This window comes from Leptodactylus fuscus, chromosome 3 (assembly GCF_031893055.1).
Source record: "Leptodactylus fuscus isolate aLepFus1 chromosome 3, aLepFus1.hap2, whole genome shotgun sequence".
In the NCBI taxonomy this organism is placed as follows: Eukaryota; Metazoa; Chordata; class Amphibia; order Anura; family Leptodactylidae; genus Leptodactylus; species Leptodactylus fuscus.
Window position 1 is genome coordinate 44,280,285 of NC_134267.1, and position 26,155 is coordinate 44,306,439.

At 41.7% G+C, this 26,155-nt stretch overlaps 1 protein-coding gene and 1 long non-coding RNA gene across 3 annotated transcripts in view; one reads left to right on the forward strand and one right to left on the reverse strand.

The window, feature by feature from the left end:
- LTBP1 (latent transforming growth factor beta binding protein 1) overlaps positions 1-26,155 on the reverse strand; it is a 228,226-nt gene that overhangs the window by 163,537 nt on the left and 38,534 nt on the right. For both annotated transcript variants that reach the window (XM_075267491.1, XM_075267493.1), the window contains exon 3: positions 15,663-15,954. In XM_075267491.1, coding sequence (XP_075123592.1) covers positions 15,663-15,954 — 292 coding nt within the window. The remainder of the gene's footprint in view (positions 1-15,662; positions 15,955-26,155) is intronic.
- Positions 1-26,155, forward strand: part of LOC142197309 (uncharacterized) — a 644,898-nt gene that overhangs the window by 145,024 nt on the left and 473,719 nt on the right. The window lies entirely within an intron of this gene.

A 26,155-nucleotide genomic window follows, 5' to 3' on the forward strand; every position in this document is an offset into this window, starting at 1 on the left:
ATGTGGGGCTCACAATCTACATAAAAAAAAGAAAATGGCCGCTTACACAGTATTGCAGTCGGCCTACAAGTTTGAAGATACCGCCGGAAGAAGACGTGAAGAAGAACCGTTCCTGAAGAAGATGGAGGTGGCGCTGGAGAGTTCTCTCGCAGCATTGGGGACACCCCCAGTGCTGTTTAAGCACTGGGGCACGCCCCCAGTGCGTCAAGAGAACTAATTTGCATACTGACGAAACCCAGATTATATACTGAACGGCAGCGCAGAGAAGACATCTAAAGGTAGGAGAAGAATAGCCTTTCTTAAGGCTATTACGACATGGTAGCCAGAGAAAAATGAGTTTTTAGGATCCCTTTAACTAGTTTAACACAGTATTAGAATATATTATTAAAAAAAAAAAATTATGTTGCTGTATTCCAAAAGTTATTCCCCGGCACCATTCTCACTACTTAACTGTATGTTGAGGTGCAAGAAGTTACAGTTACCATGATGAGTTGAGCGTGCAAGTGTATAGAGCGGCATGCATGGGCCGCCTAAGTGAAGGGATCTCGCAGCAAGGCACAACCACAGGAGTACATATTCAAGAAATGAAGAGCTGCAGCATAACAGAAGTTCATGCAAGTTTATATATATTGCAATATTAGCTTCTGCCCGCAACTTCGTCTGCGTGTTGTTGGCGTCGATGATCCGCCTGCTCCGACGTTTTAGCAGTTCTTAAGCTGGCCTGCCGCTGAACTTGTTCCTTGCACCGTGCCTGTGATTGTTCCGGCATCTCAGCAGCTCACTGGGATGCCATATAATGAGCGTGTTTTTGGCATTGAGGATCTACCTGCTCCGGTATTTCACCTGCTCTAACAGCCGCTTGATGCCTAGCTTGCTCAATCCTCCTTAGCTCCGCTTGAGGAGAAGTCTGTTGACTTGTGGCTACCTTCATGGCTCTCTTTTTATGAGAATTTTGCAACAAATTAGATTTTAGTTTTCCCAGCATGATTAAAATTGGGAAACTGCCAATTTGGATTAAAGGGATTTTCCCATCTCAGTGTCTCAGCAGGGTCTGCTTCTCATTGCCTGAATTTCTCTCCCCCTCCTCCCTCTGGCTGAACAGGACACAAAACACATATACAGATCAGATAATATGCAGATGGACTCATTGTTATCTGTGTCTTTACATAGAGAGATAACAGCTTTATCAGAAAAATGCAATTAGCTGAATGATTGTCCTGCAGGCAAGAGTAGTTTAATATAGTATATTAACATAAATTAATAACAATCAAGAAGCCATGTCATGTACCCGGATAAAAATATCCTATGTGTTAATCCAGGTTATAAACTATCTATGTGCCAAATTTCATCCAAATCTGTTCAGCCGTTTTTGCGTGATTGAGTAACAAACATCCAAACACACAAACTATAATATTACTAGGACTAGGATAATATTACTAGGACTAGGATAGGATAGGATATAGGGGTGTAAAAGTTTAAACCCCCTAAGGACGTACGATGTACACTGTACATCATAATGTCGTGCAGGGAGTATGGAAAGGGCTCAGGAGTATTCTTCAAACAAAAGGGCTATAATGCAGCCGACACTTGCCACTAAAATCCCTGAGTGGTCAGTTGTGTTCACAGCATCTAAACAGAATCCACAAATGGGTGCTGTGATTTTGAAACTGATCAGTGTACTGCAAAAAAAAAAATAACAAAAATAATATTGAATAATTATATTTAAAAAAAAATTATATATAATTATATAAAAAATCAAAGTGGCTGAATTGACTTTTTTTTTTTTTGCTGTTATGCCTTTCAAAAACTTGTAACAAAAAGTGATCAAAATGCCATTCCCCAGAACAGTAGGAATAAAATCTATGTTCCTTGTCCTGCAAGAAAAAAGCCCTTGCACAGCTCCGTTCACAGTATTGCAATGCAAAAAGTAAAAAAAAAAAAGTTTATTTTTTTTTAATGTATTAAAAAATGATATAACTATATACCTTTGGTATCCCCACAATCATACTGATGCCCTGAACATCGGTAACGTGCCCGAGTGCCGAGAAGCCCACACTACATGGTAAATGCTACCAAATCCCATTTCAACTCATTAGAAAACTATATAATCTGAAATTTCCCAATTGAGGGACTATAAGGGTGCATTCAGACTACGTAACGCCGGGCGTGTATGAGAGCCGTACACGCCGGCATTACGGCAGACTGCCGAACACTTCCCATTCACTTCAATGGGAGCGCTCGTAACAGCGGCGTTTACGAGCGCTCCCATTGAAGTGAATGGGAAGTGTTCGGCAGTCTGCCGTAATGCCGGCGTGTACGGCTCTCATACACGCCCGGCGTTACGTAGTCTGAATGCACCCTTAGGGTGCATTCACACTGAGTAAACGCTAGCTTATTTTGTAGAGTAAAATTACACTTGTAAATTTTGCTATCCCATTGACTTCAATGACATTTTACAGGCGTATTTTTACAGGCGTATTTTTTACAGGCGTATTTTTTACAGGCGTATTTTTACACTTGTAAAAAAATATCATTGAAGTCAATGGGATAGCAAAATTTACAAGTGTAATTTTACTCTACAAAATAAGCTAGCGTTTACTCAGTGTGAATGCACCCTTACAGGATTATCTTATCTTAACAACAAATTTCTCAACTCAGTAACTGAGTAGCTGTGAAATATAACACAGGCATTTCTGGAAACAATATAAGAAGTCCTACAAGCAGCTGTGAATAGATTCATGTTGTTCTTCCTGGTGACAGACTTCCTTTAAGAAGGATGAGCAGGATAGGCCATAAATAACTGATCAGTAGGGGCCCCAATATGGATCAGTTGTTTGGGACCACTTCCAACACCCGTACTCTGCAAGGAAGGAGAAGCAGATAGCGCCGGTCCCTGTATAGTGGCCAGAACTGTTACTGCAGCTCAGCTCCCACTGACTTCAATGGAAACTAAGCTGCAGTTCTAGTGCTCAGCCACTTCACAGAGCACCTTTATTAAACCACAAAGCTCCCCCCCCCAACACCTTCTCTTCCATGATAAATGGTGGACACATCTAGACATCACTAGTTCTTCCATTCTCTGCGCCTAAATAAAATGGCGTTGGCGGGATATAAATCTTAACTATGGACTTAACAGACTAAACAACAAAATTCCACAGGGCAAATGTTATGTTGCCAAAGTAAGTCTCTTATTCTTATCTATATTCTTGTTCAGTGCCTTTAACCCTTCAAAGACTTCTTCCAAACATGCTCAGCAGCAGTCAGACAGGGAAATATAGCTCATGAACTGGGTCCATGCCATACAGAGTGAGGGCGGGCTAGTCACACAGCTAACACTTGCTGATGGCTTCCAGGATCGGCAACCCATCATATGACAAGACACCATCTATGGACAAGGTTCACCCTGGCGTTCGGGTTTCTGTCCTTCGGGTCTGCATGGTAACTGGGACATTGTACAATTCAGAGTAACACACAAGATTGGCAAAAACCGTGGCGTTTTGCAGTACATGCAAAGTGGATAGGATTCTGGTTAATCCCATCCACACATTGCAGAAAAATATCTGCAGTGGACACCCTGTGATTTCAAAAACATTGCGTTTTTGTAGATCGCAACATGTCAATTATACCTACAGAAACACTGGCGTATAATAGAAGTAGAAAGTCCGCAGTGGAAAACTCCATGGACTTCCTGTGAAAAGTGCTGCGGGAAAAAACGCGATGTGGGATGGCAACTTTAGGCTAACATAAAGTTTCCATTGTTTGCAACAAGAACTAAGACTTTAACCGCAGCTTTCATAACTTGGTATCATGCAAGTGTATGACAATGCGAAGTCCTGAGGCCTCATCCGGCACTGACACCGCTGTCAGAACAGGATTGATGGCTGTCCTACCTACAACAGGTGGCGTCTTCTGTTAGCAATTTTCTCTTTCAAAGTCATAAAACTTGGGAATGCCTAAGGAATCAATAGCATCTGCGAGCCAGCGGCCGAGGACAGCTCTCTTCACGTCTGGACTTTGTGTTTGTACAGTAGGTTACAGAGAAGATAGCAGTCACACATGATCCTTACCTCATAACATAAACACTTTCATTTAGATTTACTGCATTTTCTTCATTTCTGACATTTTTACATGTGCTTCAATGGTTAACCTGAAATGAGCTTATATTCTGCCTTGACATATCGCTTACCCAAGTATGTACCCATTGCATGCAATGCACCTTCTGAAAAAATCTGGGAGATCGGACAGATAAAAGGAGTTCTCCAAGATATAAATCAATCATCAATATCAGAATTGTGAGGGTCCAACTCACAAGACCCCTGCTAACCAAATGACTGAATGGGCTCTTCATTGTATACTATGGTAGTACATCCCTGTACATTATGTAGCAACTGTGCTTGGTATAGCAGCTCTGTCCCATTTACTTGAATGATACTGAGTTGAAGATGGAGTGATGGCACAATCGCTAAGAAGAGGCCGAAGTACACGCCAAAGAGAAGCAGCCTCTTCAGACAGCTGATCACAGACTGGCCAGACCCCATGAATCGGATGTTGGAAACCTAAGGATAGGAAATTCTCATACAAACCCTACAATGACGCCAAACGGTCATTAAGGGGGCGTTCACACTACCGTCGGTGTCCGACAGGTAGTGTCCGCTCCTAGTGTCCGTTCAAAATCTGGCACGGACATTAGGAGCGGACACTAGCTGTGTCCGTGACACCTGTCATTTATTTCAATGGGCATCGGGTGCGTTCTTTTGCACTCCGTGCCCGTCCTTCCCTGTCCGCAAGTGAAGATGTCTGACTTCTCAAGCGGACAGAAAAACCCTACATGCAGGGTTCACGGACACAGCTAGTGTCCGCTCCTAATGTCCGTGCCAGATTTTGAGCGGACACTAGGAGCGGACACTACCTGTCGGACACCGACGGTAGTGTGAACGCTCCCTAACAATGGATCAATCTGTCCATTTTTCATAGCCAAGTCACGGACACAGTTGTGTGGCCTAAGCAGCCGCTTTATACTACCACATTGCCTACAGGAAATAACTGTATACACTTGGAGTTCAGACATCTTAGGGTCACAGGTACCAATGGACCAAATATTATTACTACATTGAGGCTCCATTCTCACGGAGTAACGCGCCACTCATTTAGACATGTATACACGTGTCAGAGTGCGGCGCTTTAAAACAGATCCCATTGATTTCAATGGGTGCCGGCATACGCACGCTACACATTGAAATCAATGGGAGGCTTTGTAACCCATGGATTTCAATGTGTAGCGCACGTATGGCGACACCCATTGAAATCAATGGGATCTGTTTTGAAGCGCCGCGCTCTGACACATGTATACGTGTGTAAATGAGTGGTGCGTTACTCCGAGAGAACGGAGCCTAAGGCTAAGTCCCCATGTAGAGAAAAAAAAAAAATGCTCCAGAAACTCATTGCATTTTTTCTGCAGCGTTTTTCATTATGTTTTTTTTGCAGAGTTTTCCTCGGCAGACTTTCTGCCTCTATTATACCTATACAGAAAACGTCAGCATATCCGCAGGTATAATTGACAAGCTGCGATTGTGAAAAACACAGGAGCTGTAAAATGCTTCTTTTTTGACACCATGTTTCCGCTGCAGGAAAACACTATATAAGGGTGAATGCACACTACGTAACGCCGGGCGTGTATGAGAGCCGTACACGCCGGCGTTACAGCAGGGCTGCCGAACATTTCCCATTCACTTCAATGGGAGCGCTCGTAAACGCCGCTGTTACGAGCGCTCCCATTGAAGTGAATGGGAAGTGTTCGGCAGCCCTGCTGTAACGCCGGCGTGTACGGCTCTCATACACGCCCGGCGTTACATAGTGTGCATGCACCCTAAGGGTGAATTCACACTGAGTAAACGCTAGCTTATTCTGAACGTAAAACACGTTCAGAATAAGCGGCATCTAAAGCAGCTCCATTCATTTCTATGGGAGCGGGGATACGAGCGCTCCCCATAGAAATGAATGGGCTGCTTCTTTCACTCCGTGCAGTCCCATTGAAGTGAATGGGGAGTGCCGGCGTATACGGCAAGCTCTGCTCATGCCGGAGCATACACGCCGGCACTCCCCATTCACTTCAATGGGACTGCACGGAGTGAAAGAAGCAGCCCATTCATTTCTATGGGGAGCGCTCGTATCCCCGCTCCCATAGAAATGAATGGAGCTGCTTTAGACGCCGCTTATTCTGAACGTGTATTACGTTCAGAATAAGCTAGCGTTTACTCAGTGTGAATGCACCCTTAGTGTGAATAGTGGTGTATCACGGTAGAAGGTGCCCCCTCCTCCTTTTGACTACCCAGCTCTTGAGATGTGCCCAGCGTTTATTAAAGGCACCCTCCGTGCATCTGATAGACATATTAATAGTGACACGTATAATCCTTTGCACTTTTTCTGGAAGTCTGAGATTCATCAAAGCACTTACAAAACCAAACTGAGCAAAGATCTGCAAAGTCATTTTGAAGGTCGCAACCTTGAATTCCATGCTGATGCCATTATGAACACACCAGGGAACCGAAATGAATTTTATAAGAGGCTTCTGACAGATGTACAGTATAGCTTCAGTATAAAGTAAAATGTAGTTAGTATCAAAAGTGGAATCCTGCAATGCTGCAAGAGGAAACCTTGCAATGAGAATGTAGACAGTCACACAGAGAAGGGAGCACACTCATATTCACATATATACTGGATATAAACAAGGTGCAATCTCTGGGCAGTCTCTAGGTGGAATACAATGAAAAATGGCCTGGAAAATGGGGAGATTTGCCATAATACATCGTCCACAGGTCCATATGGACAAAGGGTTTAATGTCCCAAATTGCCCTTTTTTTAACCCTTAAGTACTATCATACACCACTATCATACACATATCATTATGATAGACACCATGATAGTACTTAAGGGTTAAAAGGGTTAATACCATCCCTGCTCACAATAAACATTTCTACTTACCCAGCTCTTGTACTCAAGGCGCCGGCACAGTTATTCAGTGGAGCCAGGGGAGTGCACCTCAGCTTCAGTGCGCATGCGCTGAACGTTCTCTAAAGAACTGTGCAGGTGCCGGGAGCACCAGAGAGGAGTCCGATGGATTTGCCTCTAGGTATTTAAAAACGTTTTTGTTTCTTTTTAAATGTGGACATGATGGCATTGTGCCAGATCTATATGGGACACTAAACCCCAATCCATTATGACCTGTTGGTGGTTTAGTGTCCCATATCAACCGCACAGTTTCCCTGTAAAGAGGATTTATCCCCTCTCCTGACATGCCTGTTTTACTGATTGTCATACTTGTATTCCCCTTAAAATAATTCTGTTCTTAAAGCTATACATTGTGCTGTTCCTGCTAGAAATGTCTACATTGACAACTGGGTGTTACAAGTTGGGGTGTGTCCCTAAACAGACTGACACTATCCAATCCACGCTACAGAGCCAGAATGTGCAGTGAGACACCCTTTTGAAAAAGATAATGGTAACACCAGGTTCTTAATATATGCATACATTTCCAGGAGTAGTAATAGAGGAAAGACAAAGCTCCGAGTGCTGAACAAGATGCTCTAGAATTCTTATTTTGAGACAACTACAAGTATTTACTACAACAGACAGAAGTCTGGAGTCAGGAGTGGGAATGGACTCTCTAAGATGGCTACAACCATCAGCACCATCCGAGGTGCACTGTAGTGACATCACCACAAACGTCATGACAGTCTGAAGGACAAGTTAGGGGTCCTCATTGAGGTCTTCCTCTAGTTTGAGGTTCTTAGGCCTTACAGTTTTTCCTCTGAGCATTACTAACCTCAGAATATTTAGGCTTTGACTGAACATGGCAAGTGCAGGCTGGAATCCCTTACACACATATTGTTCCTAAAGTAACTGGACCCTCCGATCTATTCCTCATACAACCTGGCTGTAAACTATCAAAGGGAACATTTTTCCTTTGAACCATGTGCAGTAAAATGCACACATTACTTTCTGATGTCCATATGAGATTGCAGGTAGTATACCACAAACACACAGGAGTCTGCACAGAATGTGGACATCACGGATATATATGTGTATTCACTTTATATTTTTACACGGTTTTAGCTGAGCTTTGCTGTAGGATCAATGGTGAAATGACCAAACAATCTATACAGTTGTGAAACAGACCGATATATGATCGAAATTACAGGGAACCTGCTACTAATGTACTCTGATCTATAATGTTACAGAGAAGCCGAGTAGATTAATAAATAGTTTTACAGGGAAAGATTCTATATGCTGTGATTTCATGATCTGAATATTTGATCACTTTGGATTTAGGAGTCCAGTAGGCGGTCCTACACAGTGATTGACAGGTATACAGGAAATATAGGTCTGCCCGTTTCACTCCTAAATCCAGAGTAAGTGGAGAGTTGGGTCAATAAATAAGAAGATATAGAGAATATATTCCCCAAAAAAATATCTATAATGGAGTAATCTTGAAAAAGAAAGTTTGGGGCAAAATGATCAATGGCTGCTGCAGGATGATAGATTTATTACATCTTTACACTGTCTAGCCTAAGCGTCTACCGCTTGCCTTACTTTGTGCTGGAATACCGGTATGGCACAATTCAGGCACACCAGAAAACTGGCACAGATGGGAAGAGTTGCGGTACATGTGCGCCACTCCCAACTTTCTGCCCTTTTTACAAAAGTGGTGAGAGCACTAGAGGATACCTCATCCCAACAAATTTACTATACCTGCACCAGAAAACTGCCGTGAGTAATACTAGACATCTACACCAGTAAATTTCAATGTTGGCGCACAACATTGTGCCAGAATTACTTAGAGGCCAGAGTCTCTCAAGAATTCAGGTACATCTTGAGCCAACAGGGAAATTTATTAAGGCTGGTGTATGAAACTTCAGTTTTAGGCTAAGTTCAATTCTTTGATAGAGTCTTTATTAGAGACTCCTCCTGCAGAAACCACCGGAATTCAGCAGAAAGAAAAGTCCAGCACATTGTCGGTTACAGAATAAAAAACGGCAGACACCCGGCTGATTTCATGGTCCAGGTCATTTAGGTCCCCTGACAGATCCGAATGACGGACATCCATGTGCAGATGTAAACTTAGCCTTAATAAATTTTCCCGACATTGTCCCATCTAAACCTACAGTTCACTTTGCATCTTGTAAATTGACAAAAAGAAACGATTCACACTTCTATTTTTTTTAAAACCTCATTACTTTTCAGCATTTTTTCCACGCCTGCCTAAAACATCTGCACAATATTATATGCCCCCTATATGTTTTTCATATAAGCCTTGCCCATTGTTGAGATTTGTTACTACTACCTCTCTTGAAAGGAAAAATAGTATAGGTTACAGGTTTTAGGCTTTTGGTGAAGACAAGTTGATCCAATGTTTTATACTGACTGTCAAATTTGGAGTCGGGAACTTCTTTCGATGACATAGGGCAATTGCTTCTTTATAGTATACATGGTGCCATTTATAATACTGGTCTCATGTGGATTTTAGGCTCCATGCTCAGCGCCTACGTCCGTACCCCCTATTGTTTAGCGATGTCTCTGCTAGTCCTAACTTTTCTTTTGGAACCAATTCCAACATTCATTCATTGACATCTCACATCCGACCTCACTTTTCCAGTCGCATGCTCTGGAAATCTGGTATTGAGGTTTGCACTCGACCAATAAGAGAAGCCGCTCACTGTGTGGAAAAGAAATCAATGAGGCCATGAAGTAATGACTGAGTGGACACAGGCGGCCTTTATAGTTGGGAGGCCACAAGCCGTAAAATGAAGGCAATCATCTAGCAATTCATCTCAATTAGAAAGATCTGATGGAAAGAATTCTGCGCTAATAGCTGGTTACAGAAATCTACACCATCAAGCTCCCAATGAAGCATCGCTTTATAGCATTACTATACATAGAATGGATTCACATATATTACTTGTCCCAAAAAATTGTTATATTGGACACAACTGGTGACCACCACTGGGCAGAGAAACACGACGTGCAATGTTCTGCTAATGGACAACTTCAGCAACACAACTAATAGCAGTGGACACAAAGTGGTACCCAGAGGAAATTATGGGATCACATTCAACAATACTACCTTTGATGTTTTTGTTATAGAGAGAGCTGGATATATGTGAAAAGGGTGTAAGAACCATAATTCTGTATATAGCCCACTGGGTGGCCACAAATACAGGCATGGTGACTTTAAAGAAACATGCCTAGTACATGACAAGGAGTAAGGCTGTATTCACACTGAGTAACGCTGGCGTTTTTTGTGCTTATTTTTGCACATAGCGCGGCGTTAACGCGGCGTACACACGGCGCTACGCGGCGTTAAGTGCAAAAATAAGCACAAAAAACGCCAGCGTTACTCAGTGTGAATACAGCCTAAGTGTTCCTGGATAACAAACATTGCGTGTTCTATATCTCCCAGTAGGTGGTGCTACACCTGGTAATACAACCACAACTGTATAGAGTCCTACATTGGGATGACTACACTAGAACTAATCAGGACTATAATCACTCAGAAAGTCACAGTGTATTGCAATGAGATTCTGTTCACACCACATCTGACGTGTACCTACAGCACATGCATCAAGAAAATCTGATCAAATAGATCGATAGATAATAGATGTTGCTATAACTGAGTCCGGGTATACACATAAGAGCACATACGTACTGTATATTTGTGCTCCATGACATTGCACAAGTAAACTAAAGTTTGCCACCTGCAGCCCAATAACATATTACAAGCTGTGGTTAGGAGCGGACATGGGGAGTGTCAGTAATTTATTGTAACTCAATGTTTGTTGCCACTTATTGCATTAAGAATAACACCTGTATTCATATTATCCCAGACTTGTCATTTCCCTGTTACACTATAGAAACACTATTTCCTAACATACCAGCAGTATTATTTACAGCTGCTATTAACTGAACAGAACAGTGCTGGAAATGACAGGCTGCTTGCCGTAAGACATGTATAAGATGTATAACCATCAATAATAAAGACAGCCGTTATCATTACATCACTGTTCTGCCCCGATGTTGCCTATAGATATACATGTAGCTTGACTCTATAGTAAAGATGAAATTCTTGGCAGTGACACCCGGCCCCAACTGTTTGGGACTGCAGCTGCACCTGGTACTATAGAGAGTACAGAGCTGGGAGCTCAGGGCTCCCTACAAGGTAAGGCTGCAACTAGGGTTGAGCCGATCTTGAGATTTCAGGATCATTTTTAAAATCCGATTTCTTATCATTTTCCATTTGAACCTGATCCCAATTCCAATGCAAGTCAATTTTAAAAACGATCCTATTCACTACACAGCATGGAGTCTAAAAATTGAACGCTTTAATTGTTAGACTCCACGCTATGAAGTGATTAAAAAAAATCCTCTAACTACTTAGTCCCCCCTGCTGTCCACTTACCTGAACAGATCGCTGGTCCGGTCCCCGCTGTTCTTGGTCCTCTTCTCGCCTCGCTTCCCCCGCCTCCCAGGTTAGTGTTACAGACCTAGAAAGATGGCGCGGCTTGTGCTTTAGGAGAGTGTGGGCGGGTACAGGACAGAGAGACGTGACACCCACACTCTCCTAAGCCACAAGCCCCGCCTTCTTCCTAGGTCTGTAACACTAACCTGGGAGGTGGGGGCAGCGAGAAGAGGACCGAGAACAGCGAGGACAGGACCAGCGATCTGCGCAGGTAAGTGTTAGCTACTAGAGATGTTAGCTAGTCTCCCATTAGAATGAATGGACGCAGCCAGCGTGCAGGGTGTTAAGCGGCCGGACGCCGGCACAGGCTGTGTGTCGGCTGCATCCATTCATTCCTATGGGACCTAGCTAAAATTGTTAGCTTTTCTACTGGCCAAGCATTGTGAGAAATAACCTTCGGCCACGATCCCACCTAAAAAGATCGGGATCAGAATTCCGATCACGATAGTGAAATTTAATTGATCGGCCATCGGAATCCGATCTTTTCCGATACCGATCGCTCAACCCTAGACTGCAACTCAGTTTCCTTTAAGGTGATTGTAACATCACAAAGCCACTGTACAATGTGCCAAGCACTTTGCTTCTGGCTCTGTACACTGTAGTATATTGTAGGGGGTCGAGAAGCAGTTCTGAACAGCTGATCAGTAAAGGGGTTGGGTGTCGGCCCTTCACTTTTCAGATTTTAATGATCAAAAATAGGCGAGAAAACCTCACACTTAATCACTGCAAATAAGATTTTTTTCATTTACGCATAATAGGAGATTCTTTTTCTAATCCAGCCCCTTGGAATATAACACTGCTATATGTACTTGCTTCCATCTCAATAGCTACTGATAATATTCTGTCATCATTTCACATGACATAAACTTAAAGAAGCACTCCACTAATTTTTTTTGTCCCCTTTCCCCTTTGAAAATGAGCCTGCGTGCACTAAGATGCTACCAGAAGCTTTTCCCTCTCTCCCCAATAAGAACATATGCAAGCAAGTGTATGGAGGTGATGTGAGAGATAGTTGATGACCAACAGCTATCTAATGTGTACGGCTAGCCTTATAATCAGTAGCTAATGTTGCTGAAAAAGTGGATAAGCTGTTATGGGGCATATATCGGAGTGCCTTCTAAACACTGCCATTCGACAGTAAAGCAGTGGCATAAATTTTCATCCATGAGGTGGCATGAAAAATAGAAAGGTATGTAATATGCCTTGTGACTTTTGACAAATCTGCAATACTGTATATGTCATTTTGATAAATTTCATTTGTCCTCAGGCACATGAAGTTTTATATACCACTAGAAAGCCGACAGTGCGCTGAATTCAATTTCCCGTTATGTGCTTCAGTGCAAGAGATATCAGTGGCGTTACCGATCTCAGCCCACTGTCAGAAAGTTGTTACTGTCCTTCCTGACAGTACTCGTCCATAGCGCTATACTGTCAGAGGGGGTGTTCGTTACCGCCATCGATGACGCAAAGCTGTGTAGGGAATGTCCCTTCCCTGACTGTATTGGAGTGACGTTCCTCACAGTTTAGCGTCATCGCTGGGCGGTAAGTAAGGCCCCCTCTGACAGTACAGAGCTATGGACGAGAACTGTCGGGGTGTGTGTTCCTCACAGCCCAGCTAGACTGTCAGGAACGCCTTTTTGACAGTGGGCTGAGATCGGTAACGGCACCGATATCTCCAGCCACGGGGCACATAACTGAATTCAGAGCACTGTCTGCTTTTAAGCAGTATATGAAACCGCATACCCGAGGACATAAATGGTCCTCTTTAAACATTATGACGTTACTATGCCAGCAATGATCAATTTTTTCTGTATAAACTTAGCAATTCACTGTGAATGTAGCTCCACGACTCTACTAATGTAAAAAATGAACATGAATATCTACTAATGCATTGTACCATTTAGGCTATGACTAGGGAAAAAAATGTAGTCAGAACAAGTTGTGTAAAATTGTGGAATGACAGTGACACAACCTCACTGTTGGAAACCACTGCAAAATCGTCAACTCAGTTTGACATTCAAAGGAAGGCCATCTGTAATCTTTTCTCATTATGTCACTATAGCCTTCAGCCTTACTTTCTGCGGAGGAAGCTCAATTCACATTTGTCACCTGTTCAGCCTATGCATTTTGATAAGAGTTACACAGTGACTTTTGTTCATGTGATGGTTTAGTAAAATCACAGGTTGCTGCATCTTGTAACTACAATGTTTTGTTATTGGGGAAAAGGTCGATCATGACAAGTTTTACCAGGTTTGCATGATTTAAAAGGGTTATCAAGTTTCCAAAATGTTTCTACAAATTCATCCATAGCAGTGCTAAATCCTCACTGTTCCCTTGGGCACCCTTTGCTTGGCTTTATTTTTCTTGCTCTTCCTTTTATCACTGATACTACAGTCATGGCCAAAAGTTTTGAGAATGACACAAATATTATGCTTTCACATGATCTGCTGCCCTCTGGTTTTTATGTGTGTTTGTCAGATGTTTTTATCACATACAGAAATATAATTGCAATCATATTATGAGTAACAAAAGCTTATATTGACAGTTAGAATGAGTTAATGCAGCGTTGCAATATTTGCAGTGTTGACCCTTCTTCTTCAGGACCTCTGCAATTCTCCCTGGCATGCTCTCAATCAACTTCTGGACCAAATCCTGACTGATAGCAGTCCATTCTTGCACAATCAATGCTTGCATTTGGTCAGAATTTGTAGGTTTTTGTTTGTCCACCTGTCTCTTGATGATTGACCACAAGTTCTCAATGGGATTAAGATCTGGGGAGTTTTCAGGCCATGGACCCAAAATCTCTATGTTTTGTTCCCTGAGCCATTTAGTTATCACCTTTGCTTTATGGCAAGGTGCTCCACCATGCTGGAAAAGGCATTGTTGATCGCCAAACTGCTCTTGGACGGTTGGGAGAAGTTGATCTTGGAGGACATTCTGGTGCCATTCTGTATTCATGGCTGTGTTTTTAGGCAAGACTGTGAGAGAGCCGATTCCCTTGGCTGAGAAGCAACCCCACACATGAATGGTTTCAGTTGGAATGCGTTAATGCAATGTTTCTTTAGAGATAACCATGGTTAACAATGAGAAACAATGATGCCAAGCACCAGCCTCCTTTTAAAGTGTCCAGTGGTGTCATTCTTACTTAATCATGAAAGATTGATCTCCAGCCCTGTCCTCATCAACACCCACACCTGTGTTAATGGAGCAATCATTGAAACGATGTTAGCTGGTCCTTTTAAGGTAGGGCTGCAATGATGTTGAAATGTGTTTTGGGGGATAAAGTTCATTTTCTAGGCAAATATTGACTTTGCAGGTAATTGCTGTTAAGCTGATCACTCTTTATAACATTCTGGAGTATATGCAAATTGCCATTAGAACAACTGAAGCAGTAGACTTTGTAAAAATTAATATTTGTATCATTCTCAAAACTTTTGGCCATGACTATACATGAAATGAATCTGTGGGCAGAATACATTTCCCATGATTCATCTGTCTGCTTTCATTTTGAGTACCCTTCTCTTCTCCATTCTCTCCTGCAATTGAATCACTAGTAATAATTAGTGATGAGCGAGTAGTATTAGATTGAATACCTCGCCGGCATAGGAGTGTGTGTAATCGGTCGAACACCAGGGGGTTAAACGCATCGAATAGTCGAAGCATTTAACCCCTTGGTGTTCGGCCGATTATATTCCTATGTCAGCGAGGTTTTCAATCGAATACTACTCGCTCATCACTAGTAATAATCATTACCACATCTGAGGTCACATGATGCTGTGATGTTTCATTTGCAAACTCCCTACCCCTTCCCCATGTGAGCATCAAACACAGAGACTGAGAGCAGGCAGATGAATCATGGGAAATGTAGTTTGTCCACATAATCACTGCATGTAAATAACAGTGATTCAAGGAGCAGAAAGTAAAATAAATATCAAGCAAACGGTGCACAAGGGAACAGTGAGGATTTAGCTCTGCTGTGGATGAATTTGCAGATATTTTTTAGAAGATGAATAACACAATGTGGAGCCCTGGCCTAAAACTGTCAAATATTTAATATGTGTAAAAGAATAACATTGTAGATCTGTGCATTAATACTGTATATAGTATACCAATATGTCAGAAAAGTGATGAAAATTAGCTGTAAACTTACTGAGGCTGCGATACGATGATTTGTGGCTTTTGCTTCAGTGCTAGCGTCACTTGTCCCTGAGTGGATTCGGGAGATGCTTGTACCTTCTTTGGCACTGACTGTGGAGCTGCCTGTTGAGGGATGGGTCGCTGTGGGGGGGCTGGAGCCCCTGCACCCTGACTATGTGTACCTGTAGAAGACGTGTCTTGGGTTGCTTTATCTTCACAAACTTTTCCTTTAGTTCCTGGTTTGCAAACACAAAGATGTGGACGAAGGCACATTCCACCATTTTGACACGGAGGAGAACAATTTGCTGTTGAAGAAGACAAACAAAGTAATGAGAGTGACAGCAGCAAAGATAGGGCAGATTTATGATGCACCTGCACCAGAAAAATAGTGTAAAATAGTTGTCACTTGCAACAAATCACCATCGGCCCTGTGAGATTTATCAACATTTATGTAAATGATTGCTGAAATCTATACCAGCCACAAGCTGGAGCCGTGTCATAAATTAGGAACATTCTCCTAGCCTAGAATAATATTATGTTAATATTCGATATGCTCAATGTTTTTATACGGAAAAGAAAGACAATTTATTGTTCAATGTAAAGTTATATCCCTTTCTGTATCAATTGCTCACAAGGTCCCTGCCTGTTGTCATTACATGGAAAGTGACACTGCATACGAATATCTACTGGATAAAATCTGCCCTGGTCATGTGATGGACACATGGCGGGAGTTAGAAATTTAGTGACGTCAGCTTCTAAATATTATATTATAGAGTATTAATAATGTATAATGAACTAATACAATACAGAGCCTATTGTATGTTTACTTTCATAGGAATTTACAAATATAAGGAGCTATAAGGAACGCCCTTCTGACAGCGGGGAGATATCGGTCCCAAACTAACGGCACCGAAATCTGCACCACATTCTGGGCACATACTGGGAAGGCTGAAAGTGCACTGAATTCAGCGCACTGTCGGCTTTCTAGCGCTACATGAAACCGCATATGCCTGAGGACATGAATGGTCTTCTTTAAAAAATCTAATTAATATTTAGCACCAAATAAAGCGCCATTTTCCTCCGTGTGAATGGACCCTAAGACATTAGGTGCATCTTGCAATGCAAGGGAGATGAAGACTGGCATAGGATACCCCAGTCTTGAGAAATGACTTCTTTTTACATATTATGCAGACACTCGTCCGATTTAACAAGTTCACATTAACGAATATCACAACCTAAAAAAAAAAACAGGGAAACCTGAGCTAAGTATTTGTATTTTCTACAAAAGACATTTCAATAAGTTATATAGGGAAGCGCAATGTGCCTTTAAAATGCAGTGATCTCATAGGTCAAAGATCACAAATGTGTTTTTTAGGACTGCAGACAGACATAAACTGTATTTCTTTTACAACTTGTGTAATAGCCGTAAAGACAACAAACACTGACAGGACTGATGTATAGAAGGACGGCGTCACAATTTATGCACATGTGCCTTATAAACACAGGATCTCAGGCTGGCTGCAACTGCACTATATATATATATATATATATATATATATATATATATATATATATATATATATATTATATATATATATATATATATATATATATATATATATATATATATATATGACACTGGTAACAATTTATTAGAGTGTACAAAGTGTTCTCAATAAGGAGGGGGGAACAAGCCGATGCCAAAAACCTCTGAGCACAAAATGATTGGGCATGTTAAAATTCAACAAGTCTGATCCTTCTGTCCCACAAATTCAGAGGTGCAGGACACCCCAGGTTCAGTCCAAGTTCATCTAATGTGTATGGCCACCTTAACTTTCTTAGTGGCCGAGGAGATTCCTGCAGGCAGGGCAGAGCAAACTACAGTCAGCTGGATGAAGAAACGTCGCTCCGTCTATAAAGAAATACGACAAAATTTCAACAGTATATTGGCTTGAACTATTTAGGCATAATAATAATAATGACAAGTACGCCTTAAATCCACAGCCACCATCCTGGATACTGCAAAAAAGGAATAAAAACAATTCTAAAAACTTACTAAAGCCTCCAAAAAGCTCAAATTTTACTTTGAACAGTTGACATAAAAAGTGCAGTGATCAGCAACATTCACCACTCCGCACGTCACCGACAGGTTCATCTCAGGACTCTTTTACATAGTAGTAGGCAGAAACAACAGTGATTTTGCAATCCTAACTTTTATCCAAGAGCCAATGTGAGTATGGTATAAAAACACACGTCTCCGCTACATGGCAGGTGTCCTGTTGTTGTACGGCTTCCCAGAATTACAATGTTCCACTACACTGAAGATCTATTGAGTTAGCCACATAAACACGCAGGCACCTTCCTCTCTGGGTCTTTTTGAAATGATTTTAAAGAATAATATTGAGCGATGTGAGACAACATCATGAGAAAAACTCTACTCATTGCCGGCGTGAAATCTCTTCTCACACTTGGTTATGATATTCATTGAAGTAAAACCATGGCTTCCTGTAGGACACGGTGTGTGGTCTAAACCACAGGGCATGAATAATTATTGTATCATCCTATAAAGCTGTCACGTCAAGGTTTACGGCATGTACAAGTAATTAGCTGCTAAAATAGAATACGACTAATCAGCTCCAAATGTATGGAAGGCCGTAAAGATGGAGGCGCGTCTGTACCCTATAGGAAACCAGATGCTTGCCTAGAGCAAACAAGGAAATGGGAGAAAGATCATTTCATGTCTACTATTCTCTCTTTAATTGTCTTTTCAGTATATTTTAGGGTGTAACGTTACTTCCTGAAGCTTTTCTAACCAACTCACCAGCTAAGTGGGTCTTGGATACAAGGTATAAACATCTGACGCTGGGTTCACACCAGCATCTGGTCTCCGTTCTGAGGTTTCCGTCTTCTGCATGCAGAAGACGGATACCTGTCAGACCGGGTCTGGCCGTGAGCGCCGGTGAGCGTTTTGAGCTCTCCGAAGCGAAACCGTTTTTTTTAAACCAGACACAAAGTACTGCATGTCCGACACTGTGTCCGTTTAAAAAAAAAACGGTTTCGCCGCGGAGAACACAAAACACTCACCAGCGCTCATGGCCGGACACTGTCTGCCAGGTTTCCGTCCTCTGCATGCAGGAGGAGAAGAGTGATATAAATATGTGGAGGGAAGAGTCAGTATAACCGGTTATTTATTCAATTAATCCTCTAGTCCTTCTGGAATTAGGAGTCCAGTGGGCGGTCTTATTCATTGAACTACAACTTTGTAGACTAATAACCTGTGTAAATGTATTAACCAAGAGTGTGTCACCTAATAAGACGCGTAAGATCAGCACAAGCAGAAGTTCTGGTGAATAAATTACAAATTGTATTGTAATTTTCCCTCAAAATTCTACATAAATCTGCTCAGATACTGATATATAACATAGTGCATTTACAACATAACAGGTTTTCTTCACAGCATAGATTAAAGGAATTGTCTACATCCTGACTTCCATCCATTCACACCCAAAAAATACCACTGGGCCAATCATAGACTGAGATAGGTGACAGCTGGAGCCAGTGGTTGACTACCCCAATAGTAGCATCTAATGAGTCAATAGAGATCTGTGGGGAATAGGAGCGGCTGAGGATTGCCTTCTTTACTTCTTGTAAAGTCGCTATATAACACACAGGGTTTTTTGGTCAGGATTTTGAGGCCGTATCCGCCTCAAAATCCTGACCAAAAAGACGGATCCCATTGAAATCAATGGGAGCCGGTCAGTTCTTTGTTCCGGGAGCCATTTGTTTCGGATCCCGGAAAAAGAAGCAAGATTCTCATTCTTTCAGGTGGATTCGCCTCGTGACATCCGCCTGAAGACACTTCCTCCTGACCAGGACCATTCATTTGGGCCTAATTCGAGCGGAGTGTGTGACTGGATGCTGTTGCAGTGCACCGGCATCCAGTCGCAGCTAACCGTATTTTGGTCTGTAACCTTAGGCGGCCTCCGCCTCAGGTTCCGGACCAAAAAAACCCCATGTGAACTTACCTTAAGGCTCCATTCCCACGGAGTAACGCTCCACTCATTCTGACATGTAAACCCATGTCAGAGTGAGGTGCTTCAAAACAGATCCCATTGACTTCAATGGGTGCCGGCTTATGCACGCTACCCATTGAACTCAATGGGAGGCTTTTTTACCTATTGCTTTCAATGTGATACACGCGTATCGCATTGAAAGCAATAGGTAAAAAAGCCTCCCGTTGAGTTCAATGGGTAGCACGTGTAAGTCCGAACTCATTGAAGTCAATGGGATTCTGTTTTACTGTGTTCACTCTGACACGTATTTACGTGTCAGAATGAGCGGCGTGTTACTCCGTGGGAACAGAGCCTAAGGGTGATGTTGCTGCTGAAATCTTCCATTTTTAGTAAAATGTTGCTTTCTCTCTGCCAACAAGGTTCATGGATCCCATGTAAAATGTGTTGCACAAATACAGTATATTACGAGATTGGCTTGGCATGGTAGACGTTATAGACATTGGAGATTTTTTTTTTAGGATTAAATTGAAAATCTTCACTAATTTGTAGCTTAATAAAAAGAAAACAAAAGAACTCACAAGGTACACAGGTCCCATAAGGGGGACATCACTGCATAAACTGACCTGTACAGTAGACTTTACAGTATATCTGTAGTATATTGATCTGAGCTGCGGATTTCACTTTTTTGCAATGCCTGTGGTGAAACCAACAGCAAATGCAGAGGAATTGTTCAGAATATCTGCAATAATATCTGTGCTTGCACTATACGCTGTAGAACATATACAACCCATTTGGATGTATCCTACCAGTCCCATCTCAGCGACCTGAACAACATGGCGGGGTCTGATCCAATAATGGTGAGAAGTTTTCTACCGCTTTACATGCTTTCCACAATGACTTTCTTATAAATCACACATGACAGCATCTCAGTCTCTGGAAATATCCCCACCCTACAGTAAATGTTGATATTTCCTCTTAACCCACCAAGTCCTGACCCCAGAAAGTCATTTTGTTCAGTCCTGCTCCTCTAGGGGTCATTGTGTGGCACCTAAACGTTCATCGAAACAACTGTATTATAAAAGCATGCATCTCCTTTTGTGTTCTTGGGCAAGCTCCAGGGTGGAGTTCCGAAGTCAAACCTCTCTCTTTTCTTGTTTTTGGAACGGGTTTTGTTATTAATAGATAAAATTTTCATCCAAGTACAACATCACATTTCAAACATTTTTCCATGTATAAAGAAACTGAGTTTCCTCAATTTTTAAAAGAAAAAAATATCTTTTGTACACATAGCAGTACATCTTCATAGATCTATGTATTAAACAGGAAAGAAGTGTGCTGTGTCCTCAGATACGCCTTCCGTATGTAATGAGGCCTCCAGTTCCTTCTCAGTTAAAGGAGTATTCCAACTAAAACACACTACAGACATTAAACATGTTAGAATGGTCGTAGAAAAGACAGAAACAGCTGAGCTAGGCATGGTCAGACCCTAGTCCAAGGCCACACTGAGAAACGCAGCTAAAAAAACGCTGCAAAAACTGCGTGAAAACATAGTGGAAAATGCCTGTAACTTAGGAAATGTAGACACGGAGGAAATGTATTACATAAGACATTTCAGCTACCTTAAAGTGTAACGCCCATTTTATTTATTCATCTATTTATTTGCTATCGTGTCATGGGGTGTGAGGAGAACATTTTTGGAATATACTTTATTAACCTATCACACTTCCTTTTTAATAGAAAACAGGCTGAAAAGTTCCCATTACCAATGTTCTAACTAAGCATTACCAGGGAGACTCAGTCCCTCCACCTGTACTCAATGCAGCACATAGAGCTGAAGCATTGACTAATAGGTGATGGTCACTTCAAATGGCTGAATCTCCCATTGTATACTCCCAAGAAAAATGGTAATGAAAAATTCAGCTTTCTTATGATACTATAACCATTTTTGTAGTTGGTATAAAACTGAAGATGCAGCCATGTATAGTGTCCATCTCCTCATTTGGTAAAAACTTCAGCTTTGCATAGTCACAATACATCTGTGTACGGACTTTCCTTAGTAACAGCTCAGAAGGTTTCTAAGGAGAATGTTACAGCCTGTTTTATAATAAAAAGGAAGGTGGATAGGGTAATATGGTATATTACAAAAATGGCCCCCAAACAACCTCTGACACTATAGCGAAAAAAATAAGAGTTACACTTTAAGCTACAAGTTTATGACCCTGGAAGTCGGAATACCTCCTTAATTTTGTGTGGATGGAACTGCAGCTTAGTCCTGTTCACTTTAGTGAGACTGAGCTGCAGTGAGGAGTAATGCCAAGAATAGGCAACAGGATTGTGGAACTGTGCCTGATAAAAAAAAGTTAAGAGGCTATTCCAACCCATAGGGGTAGCAAGACCCTTTCAGACAACAGATTGGCTAGGGTAGACACCCGCTAAAAAGCTGCTTGTTTCAGCACCACAACCTTTTCAGTCCGCTAAACATTAGGGTTGCCAATAGTCAAGCCACCATATATGATACTGATGGCCTCTACTAAGGTTAAGATATCAGTTTTGCGGCCAAAATATCTTCAATTTCTCTTTGATAAAACATTTTACATACATATACATTAATATTTTATGTTTATACCAGGCTATGGTGATCTCAAGACATATGTTGTGATTTTTTTGATAGCAGAAAACTGGTGTACAGAGACAAATATCCCTAGGTTGAGCAATAAGCTCCAAAGCTCCCTCTAGTGGAAGCTGGGGACAGCCCAAATATTATATTTTAAATCTATATCTAGACAGAACTTCAAGCAATAAAAAAAAGTCACTTTAGAAAACTAAGTCTACATATGTTGTTCACATATGCTACCATTTTGGACGCCATCTATAGCCCTGACTCTAAGTATGTACTGGAGTTTATTTGCTCATTATATACCACACTGTATTCCACAGAATGGAGTGTCTGGTGTCTCAGGATAATGAACTCAAAGGATATAAAGTAATTAGAAAAAGCACTACAGGAAGAGTGTATGCATAAACATGGAAATATAATGAAAAGCACAGCTTCTAGACAAGAAGTAAAGCATTTGCCTCCGCACAGGCAGTTGGGTCTTTCCTATGACATATGGAAATTCAATTGTAAAATCGTCATAAACAAAATAATGAGTAAAAGGGCAAAAATCCATATACAAGATAATCCTACTGAGGAGCGACATGAATTTTGCAGCCATCCATACCCTCAAGCAGCAGATGTTTTCTTGTTTTCAAGACCTCTTGCTTACTTCTCAAAAACAAATATTAGTGCTCCCCATACACTTGGTGACAGCAGGAACAAAATCTTCACAGGCGTCCAGGAAAATAATCAGTTCTTTGACCTTTTTGCCGGATGGATCACATGGTAAAAGGGGCCCTATAAACAGCCACAACAAAGCCCCCCTTTAACCTCTTGAAATAAATCTCACACCGTAGATAATAAAGTGGGGCCAGTGACTTCCACTTGGCTCCTGACACCGCTCTGTCTGCCAGACACAAAGCAATGGCCTCAGCACTTCACAGCCCTATTTACTTGCCGGATGTGTCTTAGGATATTGGCCGCACTTTTCATCACTCTGCTTTACTATTTATTCCTCTTTAAATTCCTATAATATATTCTTGTTGAAAACTTTCTTCAGAACATGCAAGAAAATGCCATTTGTAGAAAGATCCAGGAGACGCAAAGACTTATGTCACTTGAGGTTTTTTGGTTAAATGCATTATCTAAGCATGCAAAGCAACGCTACAATAGCCATCATGCATCAAAAGATTGTTGTGTTGTCCTGAAATAGTGCCTGTGACAAAAAATAAATAAAAATTGCGCTCAATTTTATTTTTGATGAAACAGTTGCAGCAACATCAGGGCTCAATGTGACTCCAACACACTTACATTAGAAACAGCCTTAAAAATGTAAAACTTTTAAAATACATTCAACCCTAATGATATTGTGAGACGGTGACAAACAGAGTGCTGGAATCCCAGTGTATCTCCCCCAGATTTCTAACGTGTGTGTTTGGTCCAGTGCGGGTCTTGAACAGGCCTGAGCCCAGGTGTCGTCCTAGGTCCATTACTTGGCCATAAATAGCTGCAGAGCCTGCACGTCAGGGCAGATTGTGGGAGCGAGAGGAAGTGCCTGGGTCTGTCCTGACACTGTGAGTCTGCTGAGATGATATTCTGCTCTTTTTGGTGGATTTGTGTGGCTGGTAATAAGCCACACGTATAATTAGTACTTATTTGTTTAGTTAACGCTCAGACGAGCAGGGTTTTGCTTCACTCCTTTTGCCTGAAGTTAAGGTTGTATTTTATTTTGCTCATTTTGTGCCTGACTTGAAGGTTTATTTATTTTGCTTTTTTTTTTCTAAATAAACCTGTTTTACTACAGTTCTGTGTCCCTGTCTCTGACTGATTGAGTCTGCGCCATAGCGGTTACCGAGTTACCTTCCCCAATATATGGAAATCAATTGTCAAGTGCACCAGGGACAGGTTGATTTGGTAGAATTCAATACAGGCCTAGAAAGAAGGAAGCATTAGGTAGAGATTCCAGAAGAGAGCCCGAATACCGGAGGCTGTCTGTAGGCAAATCGAACAAATCAAGCCCACCCTTGATACCGCTGCAGATTGATTGGATGTTAATCCTACTAAATGATTGGTTTTCAGGCAATGATTGGATATGTAAATAGACCATACAGGACTGACTTTGTAAATATATTGCAGTTCATCTGTGTGGGTTTTTTTTTTTTTTTTTTTTTGGGGGGGGGGGGTCACCGGTTAGCCGAAGACATCAATGCTTGTCATCATTGGTCATCAGCCAACATGTTAATGTTGATGGTGGGATTGTTCATGAAGACCAGTAGTAATCTAATGTGTATGACCAGCTTAATACTCAATATTCCAAATATTTTTATTCCCATGGACCATGTGGTTTTCAATGACTCTCTTAGCCACCAGCGAACCCATTACAATCGTCTAGGGAGCTGCCTTTACAGTAGCACGTGTCCTGTGGTTTAACTCCGCAGAGATTTCCCACCGTGAAATCAAATCCTGGATCTTTTCTCTCTTGGAAGATAAGTCATAAACATTACTTGACATGTTGGATGGATTCCATGACTCTGCATCATCTCAATGGCTTTTCTGTTTGTTCCTCAAAGCGAAATGAATCTCTTTTTATTGCGGTGTCGGAAGTGTATTGAAGTGGGGAGTGTTTCACATTCTTACCTGGGGGTGTTGTAATATCTGGTGTACACAGAGGATCTGAGCATGACAAGTATATGCTTCAGTGCTTGAGAATTGTGTACCCTTTTTCGTGTGTGTCTAATAGTGACAATTGAGGGTAGTTTAGCATCAAAGGTAGCGGTTCCCTGGACTTAACAGAGATGTTGGTGTCATTGGGTGCCAAATTAATAGCAGATCGGGTAATGGAAATCCCCCCCAAAAAATAGCTTTATTCAGCTTATAACAGAAACAAAAATAACAAAACAGCCTAGCCCACACACAGGGCAATACAGCACTTCTGACTAGGGCAAGAATCTTTACTGGGGTTTCTTCTCAGCAATCTAGCTCACACTGAGCTTACACTTGGAACCTAGCCCTCTCGGGACAGACCACCTGTCTGTCTCCCACCGGTCCACGGACCACCTGCAGACCTCCAGTCTCTGGAGTTGGGTCCCAGGTATGTGAATATATATATATATATATATATATATATATATAGAGAGAGAGAGAGAGAGAGAGAGAGAGAGAGAGAGAGAGAGAGAGAGAGAGAGAGAGAGAGAGAGAGCGCACACAAGGCTTTTCTGCTGCAGAGCTCAAAATCTACATTCTACATAGCTCAAAAGAAAGCATGGTTCCACCAATAGAGGGAGCCTACCGCCTGCTTTTATACACTGAGCTCAATTACACGATCGTGTTATCTAAATTGCCACTCTGTCCTTAGGCTGTTTTTCCAAAATTCTGCCAATATCACCATGCATGCACAGGGAAAGTACAAGGAGACTTTCTAGAGTTGTAGCCAACCTTAAATGCACCTTTCACACTACTTACCTAAAGAGAGTCTGTCTGGGCCCTACCTGAGCACATGGGATGAGAGAGGGAGAGAAGCTGAGCTCAGTCATATAGAAGTTTACATGATTTAGAGTCAGATTTCTGAGTAAAAAGAAGAGAGTCGGAGGGAGTTGTGCTAATCTGTCCACACATAGTAAGCAGGACTCTCACAGTTTCTTCTAGGAGTCCAGTCAGGATTTTTTCTGCTTTTTACTCTGAAATCCTTCTCCAAATCATATACCCAGCAAACAGAGAGCTCAACTTCTCTCCCTCCATTATATGCTTTTCTCAGATGGGGTAACAAAAATCTCCCAAAAGATCTCCTTTGAAGCTGTGAAGTGGAATCAAAGCTTGTTATTGGTAAGTGCCAAGAGAATGTATCACCAATGATCAATGTAAGGGACCCTTCACACAGAGTAATCGCGCGTGTATTTT